The sequence below is a fragment of the Glandiceps talaboti genome, chromosome 8, assembly GCF_964340395.1.
Source record: "Glandiceps talaboti chromosome 8, keGlaTala1.1, whole genome shotgun sequence".
In the NCBI taxonomy this organism is placed as follows: Eukaryota; Metazoa; Hemichordata; class Enteropneusta; family Spengelidae; genus Glandiceps; species Glandiceps talaboti.
The window spans coordinates 19,556,621-19,578,641 of record NC_135556.1 but is presented as its reverse complement, the minus strand read 5'-3'; the positions used below and the strand labels follow the sequence as shown (position 1 = coordinate 19,578,641).

At 36.5% G+C, this 22,021-nt stretch overlaps 1 protein-coding gene across 6 annotated transcripts in view; it reads left to right on the top strand.

The window, feature by feature from the left end:
- LOC144438524 (CREB-binding protein-like) overlaps positions 1-22,021 on the top strand; it is a 29,179-nt gene that overhangs the window by 521 nt on the left and 6,637 nt on the right. The window contains exons 1-24 of one of the 6 annotated variants that reach the window (XM_078127587.1): positions 1-16; positions 320-1,038; positions 4,341-4,565; positions 4,677-4,977; positions 5,200-5,325; positions 5,873-6,025; positions 6,390-6,516; positions 6,730-6,847; positions 8,505-8,610; positions 9,176-9,303; positions 11,309-11,461; positions 11,598-12,234; positions 12,520-12,638; positions 13,040-13,279; positions 13,725-13,813; positions 15,071-15,181; positions 17,591-17,647; positions 18,222-18,299; positions 18,805-18,872; positions 19,441-19,588; positions 20,044-20,190; positions 20,577-20,690; positions 21,060-21,225; positions 21,722-21,901. The exon at positions 1-16 is cut by the window's left edge and continues 521 nt beyond it. In XM_078127587.1, coding sequence (XP_077983713.1) covers positions 1-16; positions 320-1,038; positions 4,341-4,565; positions 4,677-4,977; positions 5,200-5,325; positions 5,873-6,025; positions 6,390-6,516; positions 6,730-6,847; positions 8,505-8,610; positions 9,176-9,303; positions 11,309-11,461; positions 11,598-12,234; positions 12,520-12,638; positions 13,040-13,279; positions 13,725-13,813; positions 15,071-15,181; positions 17,591-17,647; positions 18,222-18,299; positions 18,805-18,872; positions 19,441-19,588; positions 20,044-20,190; positions 20,577-20,690; positions 21,060-21,225; positions 21,722-21,901 — 4,326 coding nt within the window. Of the gene's footprint in view, positions 17-319; positions 1,039-4,340; positions 4,566-4,676; positions 4,978-5,199; positions 5,326-5,872; positions 6,026-6,302; positions 6,517-6,729; positions 6,848-8,504; positions 8,611-9,175; positions 9,304-11,308; positions 11,462-11,597; positions 12,235-12,519; positions 12,639-13,039; positions 13,280-13,724; positions 13,814-15,070; positions 15,182-17,590; positions 17,648-18,221; positions 18,300-18,804; positions 18,873-19,440; positions 19,589-20,043; positions 20,191-20,576; positions 20,691-21,059; positions 21,226-21,721; positions 21,902-22,021 lie in introns of all 6 variants that reach the window. The other 5 variants (XM_078127585.1, XM_078127586.1, XM_078127584.1 and 2 more) reach the window with 5 other exon arrangements.

Here is a 22,021-nt window from a genome sequence, read left to right as displayed (position 1 = left end):
CCGGGTGATAATGCAGGTGTGTATATATCCAGAAAAATATTTGGTTAGAAATATTTTATTTATTGGCATTGAAATCAGTCGGTGGCATCGCATTGGAATGAAATTGTAAAACGAAATTGACAAGATCATTTGAGCGTCGTATTTTTAAATGAAGCCGTAGCGTAAGCCGATGATCATGGTGGGAGTTTAGCGTTACACGAATTTACCAAGGACGTCAATCGCCCATGTATTCCCCCCCAATAAGATGGTACTTTTAAACGGACCTGTTGTGTCTGGTATAACAATTGCTTATCATATATTTTTTCTGCTCTCTTTACAGAATTCTTTGGAAGATTATTAGATTTGGAAGGGGAACTTCCCGATGAATTAATAAGTGGAGAAAACAACCTGAGCAATGGCACAGGTAGCTCGACGTCGAATACGAGCGGTGGAAGTACGGGAGCTGATCGCATATCGGAGACTATTCAAAAGAACCAACAGCTTTCACAGCTTTTATCCTCACCGCCAAGGACTTCAGCCCCTGTTCCAAATAATACTAATGCTAGTCCTAACCAGCAAAACCAAGCTCAGAATCAAACACAACATAGCCCAAATATAGGGAACAAAAACAACGTGAATGCGCAGAGCCCATTGGCGAACAGTCTACAGTCTCCTCCAAATTCGGTGGGGAATACAAATGCTGGACGACAGACTCCTAATTCTTCTGCTATGAGCAGTGAAAACAGTACGAGTATAGCAACTATTACAAGTACTATAGCAATGTCAAACTCTTTAAACTCATTGAGTACATCACATCTGCTGCAGGGCAGTGGTGCTGCTGGACAACCCAATAAACCCTTGATGAATGGACCATTTCCTATCTCATCTAGTACTGGTAATACACCAGTGACTTGGAACACTGTTGGTTCTTCTCGTGCTCAGGCTGCTGCTGTGTTAACTGGAAATACTCTAAATGCAATTTCACAACAGAATCAAGCAAGTGGTCTGGCAGGACACCCAGGCCTTAGTGTTTCCCAAGCACAGGATGCATTGGCAAAGGTAAGTTATTTTTTTGTGATTTCTTTTGCTTAGGCCTGTTATGTTGTTTCATCTCTCTTTTATATGGCAATCTATCAAATTCCTATAGGTATGGCTAGCAAATCCCACTAGATATCTTTTTCCTCCTCAGAAATCAGAGTTGCCCTAGAAGAACAAGTGCACTGTAGAACAACAATGCATCACAAAGGGAGGAGGGAAGTCTCCTAGCTAATTTCAAGGTCAAACTGATATGAGCATGTTTTGGCAACAATTTTTACTAAATTTGTAATGGGACATGCTAACTTGAATGCTAGGAAATTGTACACAGGTAAAATGTTGTAAATTCTGTTGATTGTTGGATTTGTCTGGTAATCAACAAAAGGAACTGCAATATTGGGTTTGGGTTGTGATGTTATACAAAGGGTCATAATGTTCACAGCATGAAAACAGCATGTATATATTGTATACCTGTGTCTTCCTATTTCATGTCTTCTAATGTAATATGGAAAAAAAAAAGCTTCAATGTATTTAAAAAATTTATTGACCATATTTATTTTGATGTCATTGTCAATGACAATAAAGTTATCAAAATGGCTGCCATGCAGCCAGCCATTGTACATGTGGGTGATATTTTTATTGTTTCAGCATGGCTGAATCTCATTAGTTAATGATGAGTGTTGATATTCTTTCTATATGCTCCAATTTAGATTGTTATTGTTTCTGCAGACAGGATGTGATAAAAGTAGAAAATAGTAGTATTCCTGTGAACAGTAGTACATAAATTAAATGTATTTTTTTTTGCTGCCAGTCATTTCATTACCAAAAATTCATAATTGCAAAGCATAAAAGACAGTCAATATGAAAATAAACTTGAAATGTACATAATGTGGCAAAGTAGGTATCTGATGTTTTCCCATAAGATGATCAGTTGTTATCTACAATACATTGCTGTTATGCTAGCTATGGCTTATATTTTTGTACAGATTTGTAATATGTAGAAGGAATAGCATTTTTTTTTGTTAGAGGTAAGGAACAGGGGAATATTTGTTATCTTGATATTATGACATTATTTTAGAATAATTCTTATATTGGGATTAGACATGTTGATGTGATTTATAAACAACTAAACAATTATTATTATACATTAAAAGTGAAGTTGTAGCAAAGTTTAGCATAGGGTTTAAATCTTCATTTGGCTGCCATTTAAAAAGTTATCTCTTGAAAATGAACACTGGATTACTCAGTGTTGAGTTGGGTATACATGTCAGATGGTGGCCTGATGGTTTGACAGTAACTGGCACTCCTGAAAAATAAACCTGACATATCAAAGGAAATAGCATCATTGTACATGATAAGAAATTTTTTACAGAGCATGACATGAAAAGGTCACCCACATTTGCATGTTGACCTAATTTTGACACATTAGCAGTAGGGTTTGGAATCATAACTAGATGTTATTGTAGAGCCAAGGAAATGTTTTCAGTTGCATTTGACTCTCATGTTTATTGCAATGATATGGCAGTTTTAGAAAAACCAAGTAGAGTCAAGTTTAAACAATTTGCTGCGTTAAACTTTTGAAACAGATTTTTACATATGTTTACTACCTTGTACTACTTCACTGCAAACCATTGTGTTTACTGTTACAGTGGTGAGCCATGACCCCATATCTGAGGACATTTGCTGTTGTCCAAATCCCAGTATACATGTTTCAAAATTAGTCAGTGGTAGTGACTTTGTGACCAAAGACCACTTGGATTTCCCTGTTGGCATACCAAATTTAATTTTCAGTGTACATGTTGTGTACATGTTTTGGAACAAAATAGAAAGCGTTAGTTCAAAAAAGTATGTTGTTGGACATAAGAATGAACTCCACTTCGTGTTTCGTTCTGTTGTGAGACTATCGTATTTGAATATGATCTTTGGTTCACACAGTTGTGTGGACAACCCCTTGTACACTTTCAATGGAGAGTATAGTAAGGAAGCCTTGAAATAACTCTAATCCTTACTTATTTATATGAATTGTGATTTCTATCTTTGATAAACATGTAATCGTAGTCTGACTCTGTATGTTGCTTTTCATCTGAATGACTTGAATCGATAGTTGTTAGAGGTAACACAATGTAATGTTACAGTGCTTTTCAATGAAATAATATCAATTTTTGTGACAATTTTACATTCCGTAGTCATTTTCTACATGTATACGGGGTGTGATGTATTTGTTGAAAGTAAAGTCAACCGAGAGAGTGAATGTATGATCGTGACACAATATTGGTGCCTGGACAAAATAGATTGTGTATAGTTTGCACATGGCTTGACCTATTCTCTATGTACATGTGGAATCAGTTTCCATTTGGTATAATATACTGGATTTTGCATTCCTGTGAACAGTGTTGTGCTTGTGCAACATTATTTTAGAAAGTCAGATCTGTGTAATGGAAATGTAGTATTGGCCTAACTGAAATAGATCAAAACAATCATGGAAAAGACCAGTAAATGTTGTGTTGATGTTATTTTACTGCAGTCAGAATGATTATTCCATAAAGTGTGTATTGAGCTTGTATTATATGCCTTGAAAATACAGTGAGGAACCTTAATAAGTAAAAACTTTGAATATTGGCTCTGTCCATTACTGACTCTGTCTGTTAATAAAATGCAATACTAAGCAGTCTGTAGATTACCATTGTATGTGTTGATACCAATTATTGAATCTTGTGATTGTAGTAAATATCTATAAAGATATGGTGTTCATTGTTATTTTTCTGGTAACACAGATTTTGAGAACTGTATCAGGTACAGATTTTGGAAATGTTGCAATGTAATTTTATCCCAGAATTACTGTATGTACACAATACAATGTAATATATATAGAGGTGAACTGCTATAATGGCTGTGGCATTGCAAGCTACTCCTAGCTGTTTGCTTGCTGTCAACTCAATGAATAATACAGAAGGTCAGAAAGGTTAAGTTGACAGTAATAAGTTATCTTTGATAGGTTACAGCTATTTGTAGGCTTGCATTGTTATTTGATGCCAATAGTAAATATTTTGGACAACCTTTTCAATATAATGCTAGTGCAACATATATTTTTTTTTGTATCTGAAGAGGTAAGCCGATACAAATACAACTGGTATGTCATGGCGTGTAATTGAGATCAGATAAGGAGAATGTGTTTTAGGCTAAATTCATCTACAACTACATGTAGTAGCCATAGATGTGGTTGGTAGTCAAGAAAACGTTTGTAAGTGAAAGTTAAATCCATCTAAATTGTGTTCATATGGGTAATTAGTGATAATAATATTGGTATTTATTATATTATATGACAGGTTAGTGGTCTTTCGTCAACTCTTGGTCAGCCTGGCAGTGGTTCATTTCACAACTTCTCATCAGCTCCAGTATCTAGTCATTCCACCCATGTTTCAACTGTAGTGGCACCTATGTCAACCACATACACTGCGACAAGCATGGGATCACCAATGACAGTTAATAACATTAATAGTTTGAGTGGCAGTGTTAGCATGGGAGGTGGCAGCCTTACTATGCCAGGAACTGTAAGTATTTTGTATAATTTTGTGAGAGATGTCTTATTGTGGATTTATTTTTTGTTGTTGAATTTTTTTCTTTGAGATATTTTGGTAAAATATTGAATGTTATTTTATCAGGAGCAACAACAGCAACCTGTACCACAGCAGCAACAACAACAGCAGCAACCACAACCACAGCAGCAAGCATCTCAGCAGCAGCAACAGCAGCAGTCATCTGCCTCGTCTGCTGCTCCAACTGCAGATCCTGAGAAGAGAAAGCTGATTCAACAGCAACTAGTACTACTTTTACATGCTCACAAATGCCAGAGAAGGGAGCAAGCCAATGGGGAAGTTAGGCATTGTGCATTGCCGCATTGTCGTACCATGAAGAATGTGTTGAACCATATGACCCACTGCCAAGCTGGAAAATCCTGCCAAGGTACGCTTGTATTTAAAAAAAAAAAAATTTTTTGTTTTGAAATAAAACTTTCATGAATGTTTACTTTCTCTTTTTCATGTAATGTTGATTATGTTGCATGAATATTATTTAAAACAGTATTTAAGATGATATCGGATTGAAAATCTGTAAAAGTGGCACAATTATGATACAGGTAAAGAATATTGATATATATATATGTATCACTTCTTCTTATGTCAACAGTGGCACACTGTGCATCTTCCAGACAAATCATTTCACATTGGAAAAACTGTACGCGGAATGACTGTCCTGTATGCTTGCCTCTTAAAAATGCATCTGATCGAAGACAGCATCAAGCCACTGCAGCAGGTAATGTTACTCAGCCATGATGCTGACCCACAAACATTCTGACAAATATCTTTTTTACACAGGAAAAGTAAATTTTAAATAAATTACTTGGAAGCAATTTGAATATACTGCTACCTTTTTGTCGGAGAAAGTTAGGCACAAACTGGTTTGTGCTAGCAGTCAAGTTGTGTGTCATGCCCTTCTCTTGCCTCGCACCAGAAAGCCTATGTAATAATTTTCATTGGGATTGATGACATCAATAGTGTTATCATGTGATTAGAACCAACGAAGACTTAATAGACTCACATTGTCACCCTCAGTGAACACAGCTAGTAACTGGTCCCACAGATTGACATCAAAAGTTCATCCAACAGAAGTGTATTGTGGTCAGGATCCCAAACATCGTGTTTGCGCTAACCCTGGACATCTAATAATAATAATAGTAGAATAATAACAGTATGGTAACACAGTACAGAATGTGTAGTCAAAATAAATCTCTGCAAGTTTTCAATGAAAAATCTATCTTAGTATTCTTACAGAAAATGTCTTCCCATGTGTCTTTCCACAGCATTGTTACAAACACCCTCAGGACTAACATCACCTGGGCAAACTCAAGCACCAATAGATCAAACTTCCATGGAAAGGGCATATGCTGCACTTGGTCTACAGTACACAGGAAACAACACCCAAAATCAACAAAGGAGTTTGATATCTCCAATTGGTATGTTTATTTTAGCGCAGTGTGTACCATGATAATATTCTTCTATTATTACACACTTGTTGATGTTGTTAACAAGGGAATAATTTTAGGATGGAATCAACTGTTCTGTATTATTTTTTTAATTGAGAGTATTAATCCTCATTGTCTCATATGGTTTTAACTCGCACTATTTTCTGTGGAATGACCCACATGGAGAACAAAGAAAAAAACCAGATGAAAGCAAATTTTCTATAGCATGTCTGCTTGTGAAAATATAACTGTTTGGATTTCTTTCCAGGCAATTGTGGTAGTTTTGGATTAGGGCTGGGATCTGGTACCCAACCTGATCATCTGTATGCTTCTAACAATGTTCCTAATATACTAGGTGGCAATACTGCAGTGTCGTCGCCGGCTACAGCAGTACCAGCTGGAGAACTCAACCAACCATCAGGATCCAAGGCATGGCATCAACATGTTACACCTGATCTCAGAAATCACCTTGTGCATAAACTGTAAGTTCATCTACTTTCCTTGCCTTTATCACTTTCTTGGTAATATTCCTGTGATCGCTGCAGCAAAGCTAGCAAAGTATAAGTTTGTGTTGATACATTTTTTGAAAACAGAATTTCACTTTTATTTGGTTCGAAATCCTTTTTGAGAAATTGTTCTAGTATCTTTTTTCCAGATTTGTGTAAAATATCAACTTTGTGCCGTTTGTTTTCCAGTGTGCAAGCCATATTTCCTTCTCCTGATCCAGCAGCTATAAAGGACAAAAGGATGGGAAACCTTGTTGCGTATGCACGGAAAGTAGAGGGGGATATGTATGAATCCGCAAGTAGCAGGGTAAGTTGATGAGATTTTTTAGCACAACTGAACTTGTTCAGTAGTGCTATAGGGATCGCCCGGCGTCTGTCTGTCTGTGTGTGTGGATGTGTGTGTGTGTGTGTGTGTGTAAACAACTTAAAGTCAAAAACCGCTGAACCGATTGCCACGATATTTGGTGGGTCCATTACTTTGGGTGTCTAGTTGGGAAATTGTTCAAATCAAAATGATCGCATCACAGGTGTGTGATTTGGGTCAAAAAATGTGATTTTTGGTCAAAAAACTTAAACTCAGAAACTACTGGGCAGATTGGTGCGAAATTTGGTGGGAACATTCTTAAGGTGGTGTAAAGTAAGATTTGTTCATGACGGGATGATTCCATCAGTGATATGCAAATTAGGGCTAAAAATGTGTCTTTTTGGTTAAAAATCTATAATTCTAAAACTACTGAGCAGATTGGGCTGAAATTTAATGGGAATGTATCTAGGGATGTATGGACGAAGAAATATTAAGCATACCATGATTCCATGAGTGATATGCAAATTAGGGCTAAAAATGTGTCTTTTTGGTTAAAAATCTATAATTCTAAAACTACTGAGCAGATTGGGCTGAAATTTAATGGGAATGTATCTAGGGATGTATGGACGAAGAAATATTAAGCATACCATGATTCCATGAGTGATATGCAAATTAGGTGTAAAAATGTTCATTTTTGGTCAAAAACTTATATCTCAAAAAGTACTTGGTCAATTAGTCTGAAACTTGGCAAGATGTTTCTGAAACTGTTATTCTGCAGATTTTCTTAAAAACATTTTGACAAAATTGGCCCTAGCAACCATGACCACACCCTTTAGCAACAACCAAATGACAGTATATTTTGGTCAAATAACAACATCATCTGGTAAGCAAGTGAGTAAACATTCAAAAAATGTATGCAAATACCCTAGCAACCATGACCACGCCCATAGCAACAGCCAAACGGTGGTGTATTTCACAAAGATAACAATAGGGTTTAATAGATAATTGAATAAACATCCAAAAAATGTATGTAAATTTGCATAGCAACAAGACCACGCCCATAACAACAGCCAAATAATCACGTATATTGCAAAGATAACAACAGGAATAGAAAGACAGATGAATAAACATTCAAAAAATGTATGCAAATACCCTAGTAACCATGACCACGCCCATAGCAACAGCCAAACGGTGGTGTATTTCACAAAGATAACAACAGGGTTTAATAGACAATTGAATAAACATTCAAAAAATGTATTTAAATTTTCCTAGCAACAAGACCACGCCCATAGCAACAGCCAAATGATCACGTATATTGCAAAGACAATATCAGGAATTCATACACAAGTGAACAAAAACATACACAAATGTATGCGAATATATCTAACAACATGACCACGCCCATAGCAACAGCCAAATGATAGCATTTATCGTAAAGATAGCAACATGGTTGGATAGGCATCTGGATAGTTATTCAGCAAATAAACACCTATTGTTAGCATAGACTAGCATATGGATAAACATTTTTAAAAACTACAGTTGTGCTACAACGCCATTGGCGGTATTTTTATTTGATAATTTGAAGTTGAGAGACTGACACATCTATCTAACCATTCAGATTGGGACATTGTCATTTATTTCTGTGTTCTTCTTTCTTCAGGAGGAGTATTATCATCTGCTGGCAGAGAAGATATACAAAATCCAAAAAGAATTAGAAGAGAAGAGACAGAAGCGGATGCAGGTGTCTAAAGGTCCAGTAAACCCCAGTGAGTATCTAACAAGGTTGTAACAACAACAACCATTCAGAAATTGCTACCTTGAAATCTGGGGTATTTTAAAATGAATTATGAAAAGCAATTCAAAAAAAAATTGTTCAGTTTTTTTCTCCCATGTTACAGATGTTTGAAATTTTGAAAATCTACCTAATTCAGCTCTTCAAACCTTTACTTTGTTCCACCATATTGGTTTATGAGTAAAGGTAATTTCTACCCCTGGCCTCATTCTGAGAGGAAATCCCTTGACTGTAGATGTCAATATAAGGTTGCTTTAGAAACCACGAGCAGGCTGACTTGCTGAGATTCACAACACAATGAACACATTTCAGTTGAAATCTTGTGAATCACAATGAAGATGTACCAGCAAAGGTATCCGCAGCTGTCTAACATCTTTTGTCAGAGCAATATGGAGAATACATTGACAAAATTTCATATTATGCCATAAATTACATGCTTGGTGATATTTCTTCATAAGAAAAGCTGAGCAGTAACTCACCATTAGAAGGTGTAATAACTGCTAGCTAGACATTCCTTTTATGAGATACTGATTGTTTAGGTCTCTCCTTCCTAGATGGACCCATGGATACTAAAACATTACTAGCGCGTGTTGGCTTTGGATCTCCACCAACTCCACAGCCGTCACAGACAACGAATATTCCAGCAACCACCCAAGCTATACCATCAGTGAGTATTTTCTTTCTTTGAAATACACAAGCAAACACCACATAGAAATCATGTGTGTCTGGGTGTGTCACATGAAAAAGTGTGGCGTTGTTAAGTTAATGTCTGGTAACCTCAGAAAGATGGTCATTCTTAAGCGACATCTGCCACAGCTGACTGGAGTCGATAGAACCATGGATATACTATCTTGAAATAGAAAAGACATCAAGATATATAGACCAAGAGGCTTTATTGTGTTTTGGTGGTTATGTTTTCTTATTGAATCTGTCGCATCAAAGAAATGTAGTTGTGCTGTGCTGTGCTGTGTTGTGTTGTGTTGTGTTGTATTGTAGTGTGTTGTGTTGCATTGTTGTGTCATGATATTTGTATCAGCGACATTGCTTGGTTATCCATGTGAAATGTAACTCAGCAAATTGTCACAATAGTTCGATTAATCACAAGACTCAAATCTTTATTGTAGGTGGTGGTTTTCATGTATAGCTTCTTCACACAAGTCACCTGGCCAACACATTGTTCTTTAATATCTCTTGGCTTTGCTGTACTTTCTCATCTGATACAGTCTGTTGTGAAAGAATGCCAATCACCAAGTTATGAGTAAAAGTATTAACTGGCTTGCAATCTGATTAAGACATATTCATCCTACTTATTGTAATATATACACATGCCTCTATTTAACTTGATTGTTATGAAGAACATCATAGTAAAATGTAATACATTTTGTAACTGAATATCTATTATTCTAATGACTATTTTGTCTGTCGTATTGGCTGTTCTGTGCCTTTGCAGCCACTGAAAGATTATCTTGAATCCCATGTGGATTGTTTTCTGTTTTTCTGTGTATTTTCCAACCCTCCCTCCTGTCTATGTGTCAAGACAGCAATCTTGTTTGTCTTTTTGTGTTTGTTGATTGTCAACAATGCTACAGGTGTTTGTATCCAGGCTTATTTTGTGTCCTACATCTTGACATGGGATGTACCTTTTTATAAGGCAAGACCCCAAGAGTAGGCAGTAACTTTGTGCAGGAAAGATGACGACCATGTCAAATGAAATTACAGGAATGAAATTGTTGTCCTTTTATCTACATTTTATTGAAAACAAGTTATGCATCGAACATGCTTTTTACAAATTTGAGCCGTAGAAACAAGTATGCAATTTATCTTTTTGACTCAGACGGGTATAGTCAGGATTACAGCCGATTTGACAAAAATGAAGAATGATAATATTTACATAGATGTTGATATATTCGTAGTATTATTGGTTTCCAACTTTGTCTCAACATTTGCTACAACAGTGACAGACTTTGTCCAAGTTACACTAAAACTTAGCGATAATATCAGCAGTAAACACCAGGGTGCACACACTTAGTAGTTGCCTTGTCTGGAAATACTAGTCCCGTGTTTTTTAAAAATGATATAGCTTCTACAACGTAAGTAATTCTACTTTAAACGTGCAGTTTTTCATAGTTATAATTTGCAGGTATTTACATAGACTCATTCAAAACACGAAATTGATGAGCATATATCTCTGAAAAGAAAGCAATACTTTGTCAAGGTAAAGCAGAAAACTCCATGCACAAAGTTGTCTATTCATTCTGGCAAACCAACTGACTGGTTATCAGTATCCAACTGTGATAAGATTGTAAAATCTGCAAGTTATTTACATTACACTTCCACAAGTGAAGTAAACTTTGAGACTAACTTTGAAACCAATACTACTAATCTATCAACATCTATGTAAACCCGTTGTCATTCTTTATTTTGTCGAATCGGCTGTAAATGATGGTGAAATTTTGATCTTACGGTGCATTTCTTTTGCCTACAACTAAATATAATGGTTGGTCTATCGAGTGTTCAGTTTGTCTAAAGTTGTCAAATTCTTATATTGATATCAAATGATAATTCATTCCTCAGAGGTTTTTTTTTCACGAAAGGAGGGTGCTGTTTGTTAATCTATCTTCTCTTGTAGTGTGAACTTGTAATTATTGTAACATAACTGATTCTGTCACCAGATAATTTCATCAGCTCCATCAACTCCTGCTACCCCTCAGCCAACTCCTCCAGCTTCACAACCTCCACCTCCACTACCACCACCACCAACACCAACACCAACACCATCTCAGAAACCCATGGAACAGTCACCAGTACAGGACAGAAACCAACAGGTTAGGAATCACAGTGCTAATTTACTTAGTTTATGCATGCATTGGTGATGTGGTAAAGGGTCAGGTCATGGTAAGGCTCCAATACTAACATTTTGTTATCGTACAGAATTATGAGAATGTAACTTGTTTTTTGCAGATACTGAAGCAGCAGCAGCAGCAGCAGCAACAACAACAACAACAACAGCAACAAATACAACCAGTTGCACAGGCAGTCCATCAAAAACCTTTGCAGGTACAACCCCAGCAGTCCCAAAAGCCAGTGACCCCACAGCCTCAACAACAACAACCCCCACCAGCCCAACAACAACCACAGCAGCGTTCACAACTACCCATACAAAAGCCAGCACAGAAACAACAGAAGACAGTATCACAAAAACCAATGCAGGTACAGTCTTCGAAACCTGAAAAGAAGTTAGGTGTGAAGCCAGTTGTAGACCAGAAGCCACAGCCAGCACAGCTTCAATCAGCGTTAACTCCAGGAGGAAAACAACTGCCACCAGGTCAACTACAGCAATCAAATTCAGTTAAAAGCACAGACTCTGATCATTCACAGGATATGAAAATGGAAATCAAATCAGAGCCTGGGGTGAAACAGGAACCCAGTGAAATGAGCTGCCAGTCTGATAGTTCAGGTTCAACAACCACCACCATCACAACTACCACCACAACTGCTTCAACCACTGACAGTAATACAACGAGTACAACAACAGCGTCACCCGCAAAACCCCTCACTGGTGAAATGCCACCACCAAGAGTACCAAAACAAAAGAAAGGTATGTAATTGTATTACGACATTTGAATTGTTCAGTTTACTAAAGGTTGTGATATAAAGCTTGATGTTTTGAAAAGACCAATAGAATAATTCACAAGGAAAGTACAATATAGTTACTTTGAGTGATAAATTGGAAACGGATGCAACGTTTCTATCCGTCTACTACGGACCTTTGTTTCCATTTTATCATTCCAAAGTAACTATATTGTACTGTCTTATTGATTGTTGGAACCATGAACACGATATTCTCCAATAATTCAAAACTTTCTGTTTTGATTTCTTACAGTATTCAGACCTGATGAGCTGCGACAGGCACTTATGCCAACTCTTGAAAAGTTGTACAAACAAGATCCAGAGTCCCTGCCTTTCCGTCAGCCTGTGGATCCAAAGTTGCTGCAAATTCCAGTAAGATTTTGTTTGCTGTGTTGATATATTTTGTTTGCATAGTTGTCATTATGCTTTGACAGCAATTTTTGATGTGATGGTGTTAGGAACCATAAAGTCCATCAAAACATAGAATGCATATTAATAATTGTAGGGGAAAAACTTAATATTTGGATATGTACTAGGTGAATTTGTATGAATAGTTACAAATAAATTTAAACTTGTACTGTGACAAAATGCTAGGATAATCCTGGCTTTCAACCTGAGTGAAGTCACATTATTTATACATGCGTGACGCCGAAATATTAAATTATTTGATTTCCTGAACAAACCAGTTTGGTTCTCTATATGGTGGAAATGTTTTCCCTGTAATAGTTCTGTTCTGTTCTTATAACATGAATGTTGTTTTGTCTGTTTTGCAGGACTATTTTGACATCATCAAGAATCCGATGGATCTGTCAACAATAAAGCGGAAATTAGATACGGGGCAATATCAAGATCCATGGCAATATGTAGACGATGTGTGGTTGATGTTTGAAAATGCATGGCACTACAATAGGAAAACTTCAAGAGTGTATAAATATTGTGCTAAATTAGCTGAGGTGTTTGAAGTTGAAATAGATCCAGTCATGCAATCTCTTGGCTACTGCTGTGGTAGGAAGGTACGTTACAGCAAAAAAATAATAACTTGTAGAGTTGGTTGATTCAAGAGACGCATGGTATTGTGCAGTACAATTTATCTCAAGACCCATCCTTTAATTTTACATAGGTATTCAATCATTCATTGTATGTTGGATATGCAGATTAGGTAAAATAGAAAAGATACAAACTGCTGAAAGGTTCTCCTTGCCATTTAAGTGGTGCTGGTTGATGGGAGAGTCTATAAGCAGTGTTGGAATGAATGAATGAATGAATGAATGAATGAAATTATTGTGTTAACACTGATCGTGACCTGTTTTCCAGCAAAAACTACCGTTTCTACCAAACTGATATCTTTGATATGTATGTTGTCAATTCACCTATCTGATAGCTTCTCCCCAAAACTTTACATTTGCCCTTTATGTGCATGTTAAAATATCACCACTTTTGGTACATTTTTGTCCTCAGCATGTATTCCACCCTCAAGTGTTGTGCTGCTATGGGAAGCAGCTGTGCACCATACCTAGAGATGCTAGCTATTGGAGCTACCAAAACAGGTCAGTGTAAATGTGGTATCAAATGTGTGGGTTTCTACACTGGGTTTGGTGTGCTTGCCGTGTAAACAACAATTTCTGAAGTAAATATGACCACGAATGCATGTTTTATTGTGTATAGAAAATAATACAGTGTGATTTTTTTCGATGATGCAGACAGTAACTTTATAAGCATGAATTGAAAAAAGTAATCATGAATAGGCAGATCACAGTGTTGTGCATGCTTGTCATGACAAACAGAAGACAGTGTGTGTGTTTGTGTGTGTGTGTGTGTGCGTGTGCGTGCGTGTGCGTGCATGTGTGTGTGTGTGTGTGTGTGTGTGTGTGTGTGTGTGCACATGCAATGGTGTGGAAGAGTGTCAGAATAGGATGAATACAGTCACTGTGATGAATGCAACTGTTGTGTGACATATTGATAGGTTTGTTGTGTAGATAGATTTTCCCCACTGGTGTGGTGGTTTGGTGTTAGATGTAGTTACATTAACAAAGCAGTAAATGTGCACATTGCATGTTGTGGTTGAATTGTACCACATGCAAGGTGCAAGCATCCAAATTCTGCTAACAGTGAATGAAAAAACAACAACAATATTGACACGGAACTGCTAAGATAGAGGCCATTGTGTTGTTCACAGACACTCACGCACAACAGGGTAATGTAAATATATGATCAAAGTTATACCATAAATATCATACATTTCTCTTGATCCTTTTCTGTAACTATATTATTTTTCCTTCAAGTTTTTGTTAACATAATTTTGGTTAAAATAAATGATTGAAAGTCACAGAATTTTACACCATGACACAGTTACATGATTATTTGAACCTTTTTTGACCCTCAGGTGGTGGTACCATGACATATATATCTAAACACGTTGGTCTCTCTTAGCGTTCCATGTTGTTATGAAAACTATGGTTATATACCTGCAGGAAAGTGACTTGGCATCATTGTCCACACCCTCTTTTTTACCCATGTCTGCATGTACTTTTATATCCATGCGCTACGGAGAATCCATTGTATGCTTGAGCGTCAGTGTTGGTGACTGGTTACTCAGTAAATGCTATTGCGACCATAATAATGTTGAATGTGGGGGGAAAAAGTAATGCCAGTCCATCCTGCCTCAGTCATTTTCCTGCAGATCAAACCGAATGAAATATTTTTATCCATGTTCAGGCAAATCTTGGCTAATTGCTTGCCCTTGCTTTCTCTTTTTGTGTTGTTTGTATATGTATGGTGTCCCTGTGGTGGCCTTTGACATCCAGTTCACGGAGTCTCGGCCTTCTCTCTGACAGATACCATTATTGTGAGAAATGCTTTAATGAAATAAATGGTGATACTGTTACCCTGGGAGATGACCCCTCCCAACCAACAACGTAAGTATTTGGATGTCATATTCATGACCTTAATGTTAAGTTAGTTGAGCGAAATTCTAGGTTGTTTTGCCCTTAGAATGCCATGTATTTGTGTAACACTCTAGGCTCTTTAATTCCCCCCCCCCCCCCATACTCAGGGAATCTACAGTCCATAATGATTTGAAAGAATTATGAAGTTTTAACTACAATTTTGTGACTCTTGATGAACACTGGTTTTTTAGACAAACCCCTTTTTCTGGGTCCAATCAGGAGGGGGGCTATTACAATGGGCTCTGTGCATCTTGCCAAGCACAGCCATGTTTCTGACATGTAAAGGCTAAATTCATTCAAACTTGACACAGGTGACAAACTATAGCAGCCAGATGTGTGTCACTGTTTCATAAAATCAAACTTGATTGAATGGTGGCCATGTTTGTTGTAAAAAGTCTCTTATCTTTTAGATCCTATACAAAGATTACACAGAATAAGAGACATACACATATGCAATTATTTGTTGTGCTTCTGTCACTTTTTATGGAATGACAGCCGCATTTGGTGTCCAAAACCACCTTTGTACAGTAGCTCAAGAGCAATAGATAAACACACTTGATTCAAGTGTCTACTCCTACGTTATCAGATATAACCTTGCTGTTAGTATACTGTATTTGACATTTTGGCTATTTGTCAAAGAGAAATAAAAAGGGGGAGGGTTTCTTGTATGAAGACTTGTGATGCTGAGTAGGGGAAAAGGCAACAGATACAAGATGTGGGTTCAATAAAGACCTAGAGATGCCCCATGGTCCTCACTGACAGGATAGTACATGTATGTGTATACACAAAAGTGGTATTCTAGGGGCTAAACTTTGAAGTTATGCTGGCCACTAAGGCTAACTGAATTGAGGACTTTATATGTGGACCTAGTGACATATTTACATGCCATAGATAAAGAAATTGAAAAAAACAGACAAGTAACTTTTCAGTTAATCAAAATATCTTTTAAATTTCCAAATATATTATGTATAATGTTGAATGTGGTAACTGAATATCAATATAAAAGTTTCCACACTTTGATATGAAAATAAATAAAATTGTTGTCGGAATCATTAAGATTATAATAACACATTGCTGTCATCGTGAATAGAAATGGTGAACAACTTGATACTAGCTTATATTGAATACATCTTTCAGCAATGGTTTTCTTATAAATATCTATACTTTCTGATATTCATTTCTTCATGTGCCCCCAAACAATGTTTTGACGCTAAGTAAGACAAGGACTGCTGATATAAACTCATTACTACTGTGTCTTTCTTGTCACTTGAAATAACAGTTATTGAGGTGTGCCTACTATTAGACTAAAGACTAATTGTCGGCTTTTGAATCTGTCAATCATTTCCAATGTTTAGGATGATCCGGTTTTTAGCACAGCTTTCTGTGCTGAATTTTAAATTACCATGAGTCGTATATAACATCCATTTCATGCAGCTGAAGCTTTAATATAAACCGATGACATCATTGCGTCCACACTTGACTTATATTCAATATGGAAGGTCAGGAGTCCTCACTTAGGATGTAAACATTAACACAAGTAATCGTGTGAATGAAGTAGTCAATTGCAAGTGTTTGTCAATATGTGATGGATTACTACTGACATGCACTGTTGGTAACTACTCTGCATGATGTCTAGCTAGATATGTACACGACAAATTGGATTGGCCTCGTTGGAATTTATAGACAGATTTGAAAGCCACTAGCCTCTAAGTCTAAGTGCCTACTTCATCATACAATAAAGAAATATTTATATTTCTCTTTATTTGTGTAGTTGAACAAAATGGTTGCAGTAAATGTCTTGGTTGAATACCCTATGAAACCAGGTTTCACTTTGATGTGTTTGATTTTATCAGTCAATTTCTATCTATCTCTTTTGCAGTAGTTTACAGTAATATGCTTTGTTCCATGGTGGCAACAAATGTGTACTTGAATGTAAACTATGTACAAAGCATAGCCTTAGTATTTCAGTCATTTCTATCGCAAGTGCCGTAGTCAAATCAGGAACATTCTGTACTATCGAAACCATAGTTATAGAAAGTTCAACATCAGCCCCCCGCCACCACTTGCTAGAAAAAACTCTAATCTGATGGAAGATATACTGTACATAGGTCCAAGAACTATTGTGTGGTCAAAAGTCTGTAGGAGACAAATTGAAACATTGCATTCACTCGTTTCTAATTTAACATTCCAAAGTAACTATTTTACTGTCACTATTATGTTTCTGAACACTAGCCATTGAAAGCACTATGCTGATAGGTGATTTGATATATATATATATATATATTACTTACAACATATGATCAATGCAGTTAATACTGTTAATTTATTCTTTTGTCTTGTCACTATCAGCCTTACCATGTTATGTTCCTCCTTTTACAGGACAATTCGGAAAGAGCAATTCAAGAAAGCGACAAATAATGCATTTGACGTGGAACCGTAAGTTTAATTTAATATTAACAGTCTTTTAGAGCATGGATAATGGAAATGTATGTTAAAATGGCTCATCTTCTGGTCAAAACTTGTGTGATGATTCTGGCCGAGCACTTTTTGAAAAGAAATAGACAAATGGATTTTAGGAATTTATTTACCATTAATTACAATCTTGCATACATTATTGATAGGTGTGTTATTAAGTGTAGATACTATTTCATGTACACATTAAATAGTTAAAACTTTTCAGTGTTGCAATAAAATCAACCCGTTTCGTAGAGCCTTTCTTTTATTCAGAGTAGATGGGAGGAAATATATAGACAAGTTTTCAATTTTATTTTCATGGCAAGTCTGATAACTCTTACATGAACTGTAACCAAGACTTTTGTGAGGGATGATATCTTACATACAGTTGTAAGTAATGATAAATGGTTATACCCTTTTTCAATATGTTGGAAACTATGTAAGACATAAGAGCAATCAATGAAATTGATGCCATTGTTGTAAATGTCAAACAAAGCACTATGTAGCTCTTGAAAAATTGTGAAATTTAACCATATTTCTTTTCCATCAATTACAGTTTCGTTGATTGTTTGGAGTGTGGTCGGAAAGTACATCAAATTTGCGTGCTTCACAATGAAACAATATGGCCAGGAGGGTAAGTAGAACTTGTGAAACCAGCCTTATTTTGTTATTCTACAGCTGATAGCGGTCAGTGGAAAGAAGTAGTGATATTGCACATTTGGCTGACAAGCAGGACAAAACCAAACAAATTAGTACAGAAGATTCATATGGCCAGAAATCTTCGTTGATTGTTTGGAATGATCAATTCTTATCTTGTATGTCACACAGAAAGCTACTCTGGTGAAATCTAATTTCAAGGCTACACTCAATTACTCGTATAGCATATAAAATGCAGCAGTTGTGCCTTAGATTCTGGAAATGAGACTTAACGTTTTTGACTCTCACAGCATATTGTTCATAATGTGAAAACCCAGAATGGAGATGTTTATATAGAATCCCATGAAATCAATGTTAGTATTACTTCATGATAGTGTGAGTATGGTTTGTGGACGGCTCAACAGTGTGTGCAGTTCATGAATCATCCAAGTGAGGATTTAGATTATGTATGTGATAATGATATGTATCCTTTGTGTTGATAGGTTCACATGTGACCACTGTCACAAAGCAAGGGGGATGAAGAGGAAAGAAAATAAGTTTTGTGCAAAAAGTAAGTTGGATTATTTTTGTCTTTTTTTGTAACACTATGATACATAAATTGTGTGGTTTCTCTATATGTTGATAGTGTTGTATTTTCAGTATTGAAAGCATTTCAGAAGCAAATATTTTGGAAAGTTTTGTGTTTCTTTTGAAATTGAAAGTGAAATTACTTTTTTCTGAAATACGTGGCTTTCTGCAGTACATGGATTTTGGTGTCACTATTTTATGAAAGAAAGATGCATAGTAAGTGCTTCTAAACTAGTATTTCACATCCTACTTGGCCCTCTAGTGATACATCCTGTAGAACTTGCCCTGCAAGCCAATTTGACATGCCACTAATGTGGCAATTCTTGTGACGCATCAATCGTCGGTATTTTCCTATCTCTTACTTTGTTGACTTGCAAGAAAATTCAGTTTTTAGCATTTTGACTTAACAAAACTTGGCTATCACCAATCCTCATTAGTTTGAGTTTCTTTAAAGGGAAGTATATATAGTGGGGAAAACAAAAAGAAATGATTTGGGGTTAAAAAGTTCAAAACCTTGGGTGAAACTGATCTTGCTGTTGTTGTCTTTACAGGATTACAATCTACCAAATTAGGTACTTTTATAGAAAATAGAGTTAATAGATTCCTAAGAGATAAACAAGCTGGTGCTGGAGAGGTGACGATACGTGTAGTTTCAAGTACAGACAAGATGGTTGAGGTCAAACCAGGCATGAAGAGCAGGTATGTATGGACAATACATGTGGAACTGTCCATGTCTCCTGAAGTCAGTGTTTTCTGTATTCCAGAAACTGATTTGTAACAAGTCATTGCTTGTGTACAACAGTACTGTGCGTTAACAGTGAAAGTGAAGTCAGAGAACTCTATTTACATGACACAGTCGCAAGAGTTTTCATGACAATTCTTTTATTGTTTTTTGAAAGGAAGAAATGAGAAAGTTTAAGAACATACAGGTTCTATCTATTTAGACACGTGTGCAAGATGAGCATATTTACCAGTATGTGCCCCCTAAGATAGTGAACATTATTTCTATTCTTTTCTTGATCCCTAAGTTAATGTGTTTGTCCAAAAACGACTGTTTGAGAGGCAGTTACATGTAAGAGTTTTGCTTTATTCAAGAATGTATATGACAGGCTGTTGAGTTGCAGAAGTCATGGGCCTATTTTCTCATTCTATAGATTTGTAGATAATGGTGAACTTCCAGATACCTTTCCGTATCGTGCGAAAGCTCTATTTGCCTTTGAAGATATTGATGGTACTGATGTATGCTTCTTTGGTATGCATGTTCAAGAATATGGTAGCGACTGTCCTGCACCAAATACAAGGTAAAGTTGTCACATTTCAGATACAAATCTTGAAAGGTGAACTTTTTTCTCTGACATCATATATTACTTTCATATTTAGATACAAGATATTTTTGTAGTCTTACCGGTTGAAATACACTGACTAAAGTCTTACCAGTTGAGACATGTTTGTGTAATTCAAAGAAATGGAGTAGTCATGTTTTCTTTTGACTTAACTCTTGGAAAGTCATTTTCATATGTAGCAATTGTATTTATAGCAACCCATTTGTAAAGCAGAAAAGGTGAACCTACTCTGTTAGTAGTAAAGTTGCTTTCGAGCATTCCTCATGTTTTCACAGCGTGACAAATCAGTTGTTTCATCTTTCTTTCTGTAACTAATTCTGTCATGCTTTATTTCTGACTTGCAGACGTGTGTACATTTCCTATCTAGACAGTGTACATTTCTTCCAGCCTCGTCATTTCCGTACTGCTGTGTACCATGAAATTCTTATTGCGTACCTGGAGTATGCTAAAATTAGTGGGTAAGTTGAAATAGTTTATTCTTACCTATCTCTTGATCAGTGAAAGACCAGAGACTCTGGGAATACCTTGATTTCAAGTGATTTCAAAACATTAGTGACAGAGAAATGATAAAATGTAGTGAAGTTGGATTGTCACATCGTAGGGATTTCTTGTACAAAGTATGGAACTCTGGTAGATTGATCTATATTCTGATGGCCAATACCAGAGAAACTGAAATTATGTCAACTTAAAAAAAGATAGATATTTTAGTTCTTGAAATTGTACAACTTTATAATTCTGACATTTTTTCTAACTCATCTGTTCCCTTATATGTATTAGTGACACGTCAAACAAAATAGAAGTAACTCATGTATTCCTATGTATTTTAGTTACATGATGGCACATATTTGGGCTTGTCCGCCAAGCGAGGGTGACGACTACATATTCCATTGTCATCCACCTGAACAAAAAATCCCTAAACCAAAGAGACTGCAAGACTGGTACAAGAAAATGTTAGATAAAGCTGTTTATGATAAGGTTGTCCTTGATTACAAGGTAAGTGTGAGGATAAAATGTATCCTGTTTGATTTGAGTGCAACCTACTTCAGGAATATATTGTATATTGTTCCAGGTAGGTGATTGTTGAGTGTGGGAAGGTGAGAGAGAAAGGTTTGGTTGGATAAAAAGGCAGAATTAGAGGGAAGGGAGGATGAGATTTCAACAAGTGTTTTAGGTATGATAGTGTGTTGGGACACCCTGCAGAAGGATGGCTTGACTTCTGTTTCTTGTGGGACAAATTTACACTGATATATAGGGCAATTAAATCATGCACTTTTATGAAAAGTAGAGTGAGGCATGAATCGTTTTCCCAAAAGTTTGGTGTGTGTGTGTGTGGGGGGGTTGGGGGGGGGGTTGGTTGTTTGTGTGTGGGTGCGTGCGTGCGTGTGTTGTGGGTTACGTTAAATTAGAATCAAAAGATTGTTTTAGTTTTAATTGAACTATAGAGGATTGCTACACCTGTTCATATTCATTTTGTGTGATTATTTTACAGGATATTCTTAAGCAGGCTACTGATGACAGGCTTTCAAGTGCCAAAGAATTGCCATACTTTGAGGGGGATTTTTGGCCTAATGTACTAGAGGAAAGCATCAAAGAGTTAGACCAAGAGGAGGAGGAAAGGAAAGCAGCTGCTGCTGCTGCTGCTGCCACTTCACAAGATGAAGCAGAGCCGGTGTGTATACTAAAAGAATATGTATAGCATATCAATTATTAGCCCCTAGTCTGGGCTTCATCCAGAGGACAGGCTATCACAGAGGGTTCTGTCTGTCCATGTATCCACACACAGCCAAAT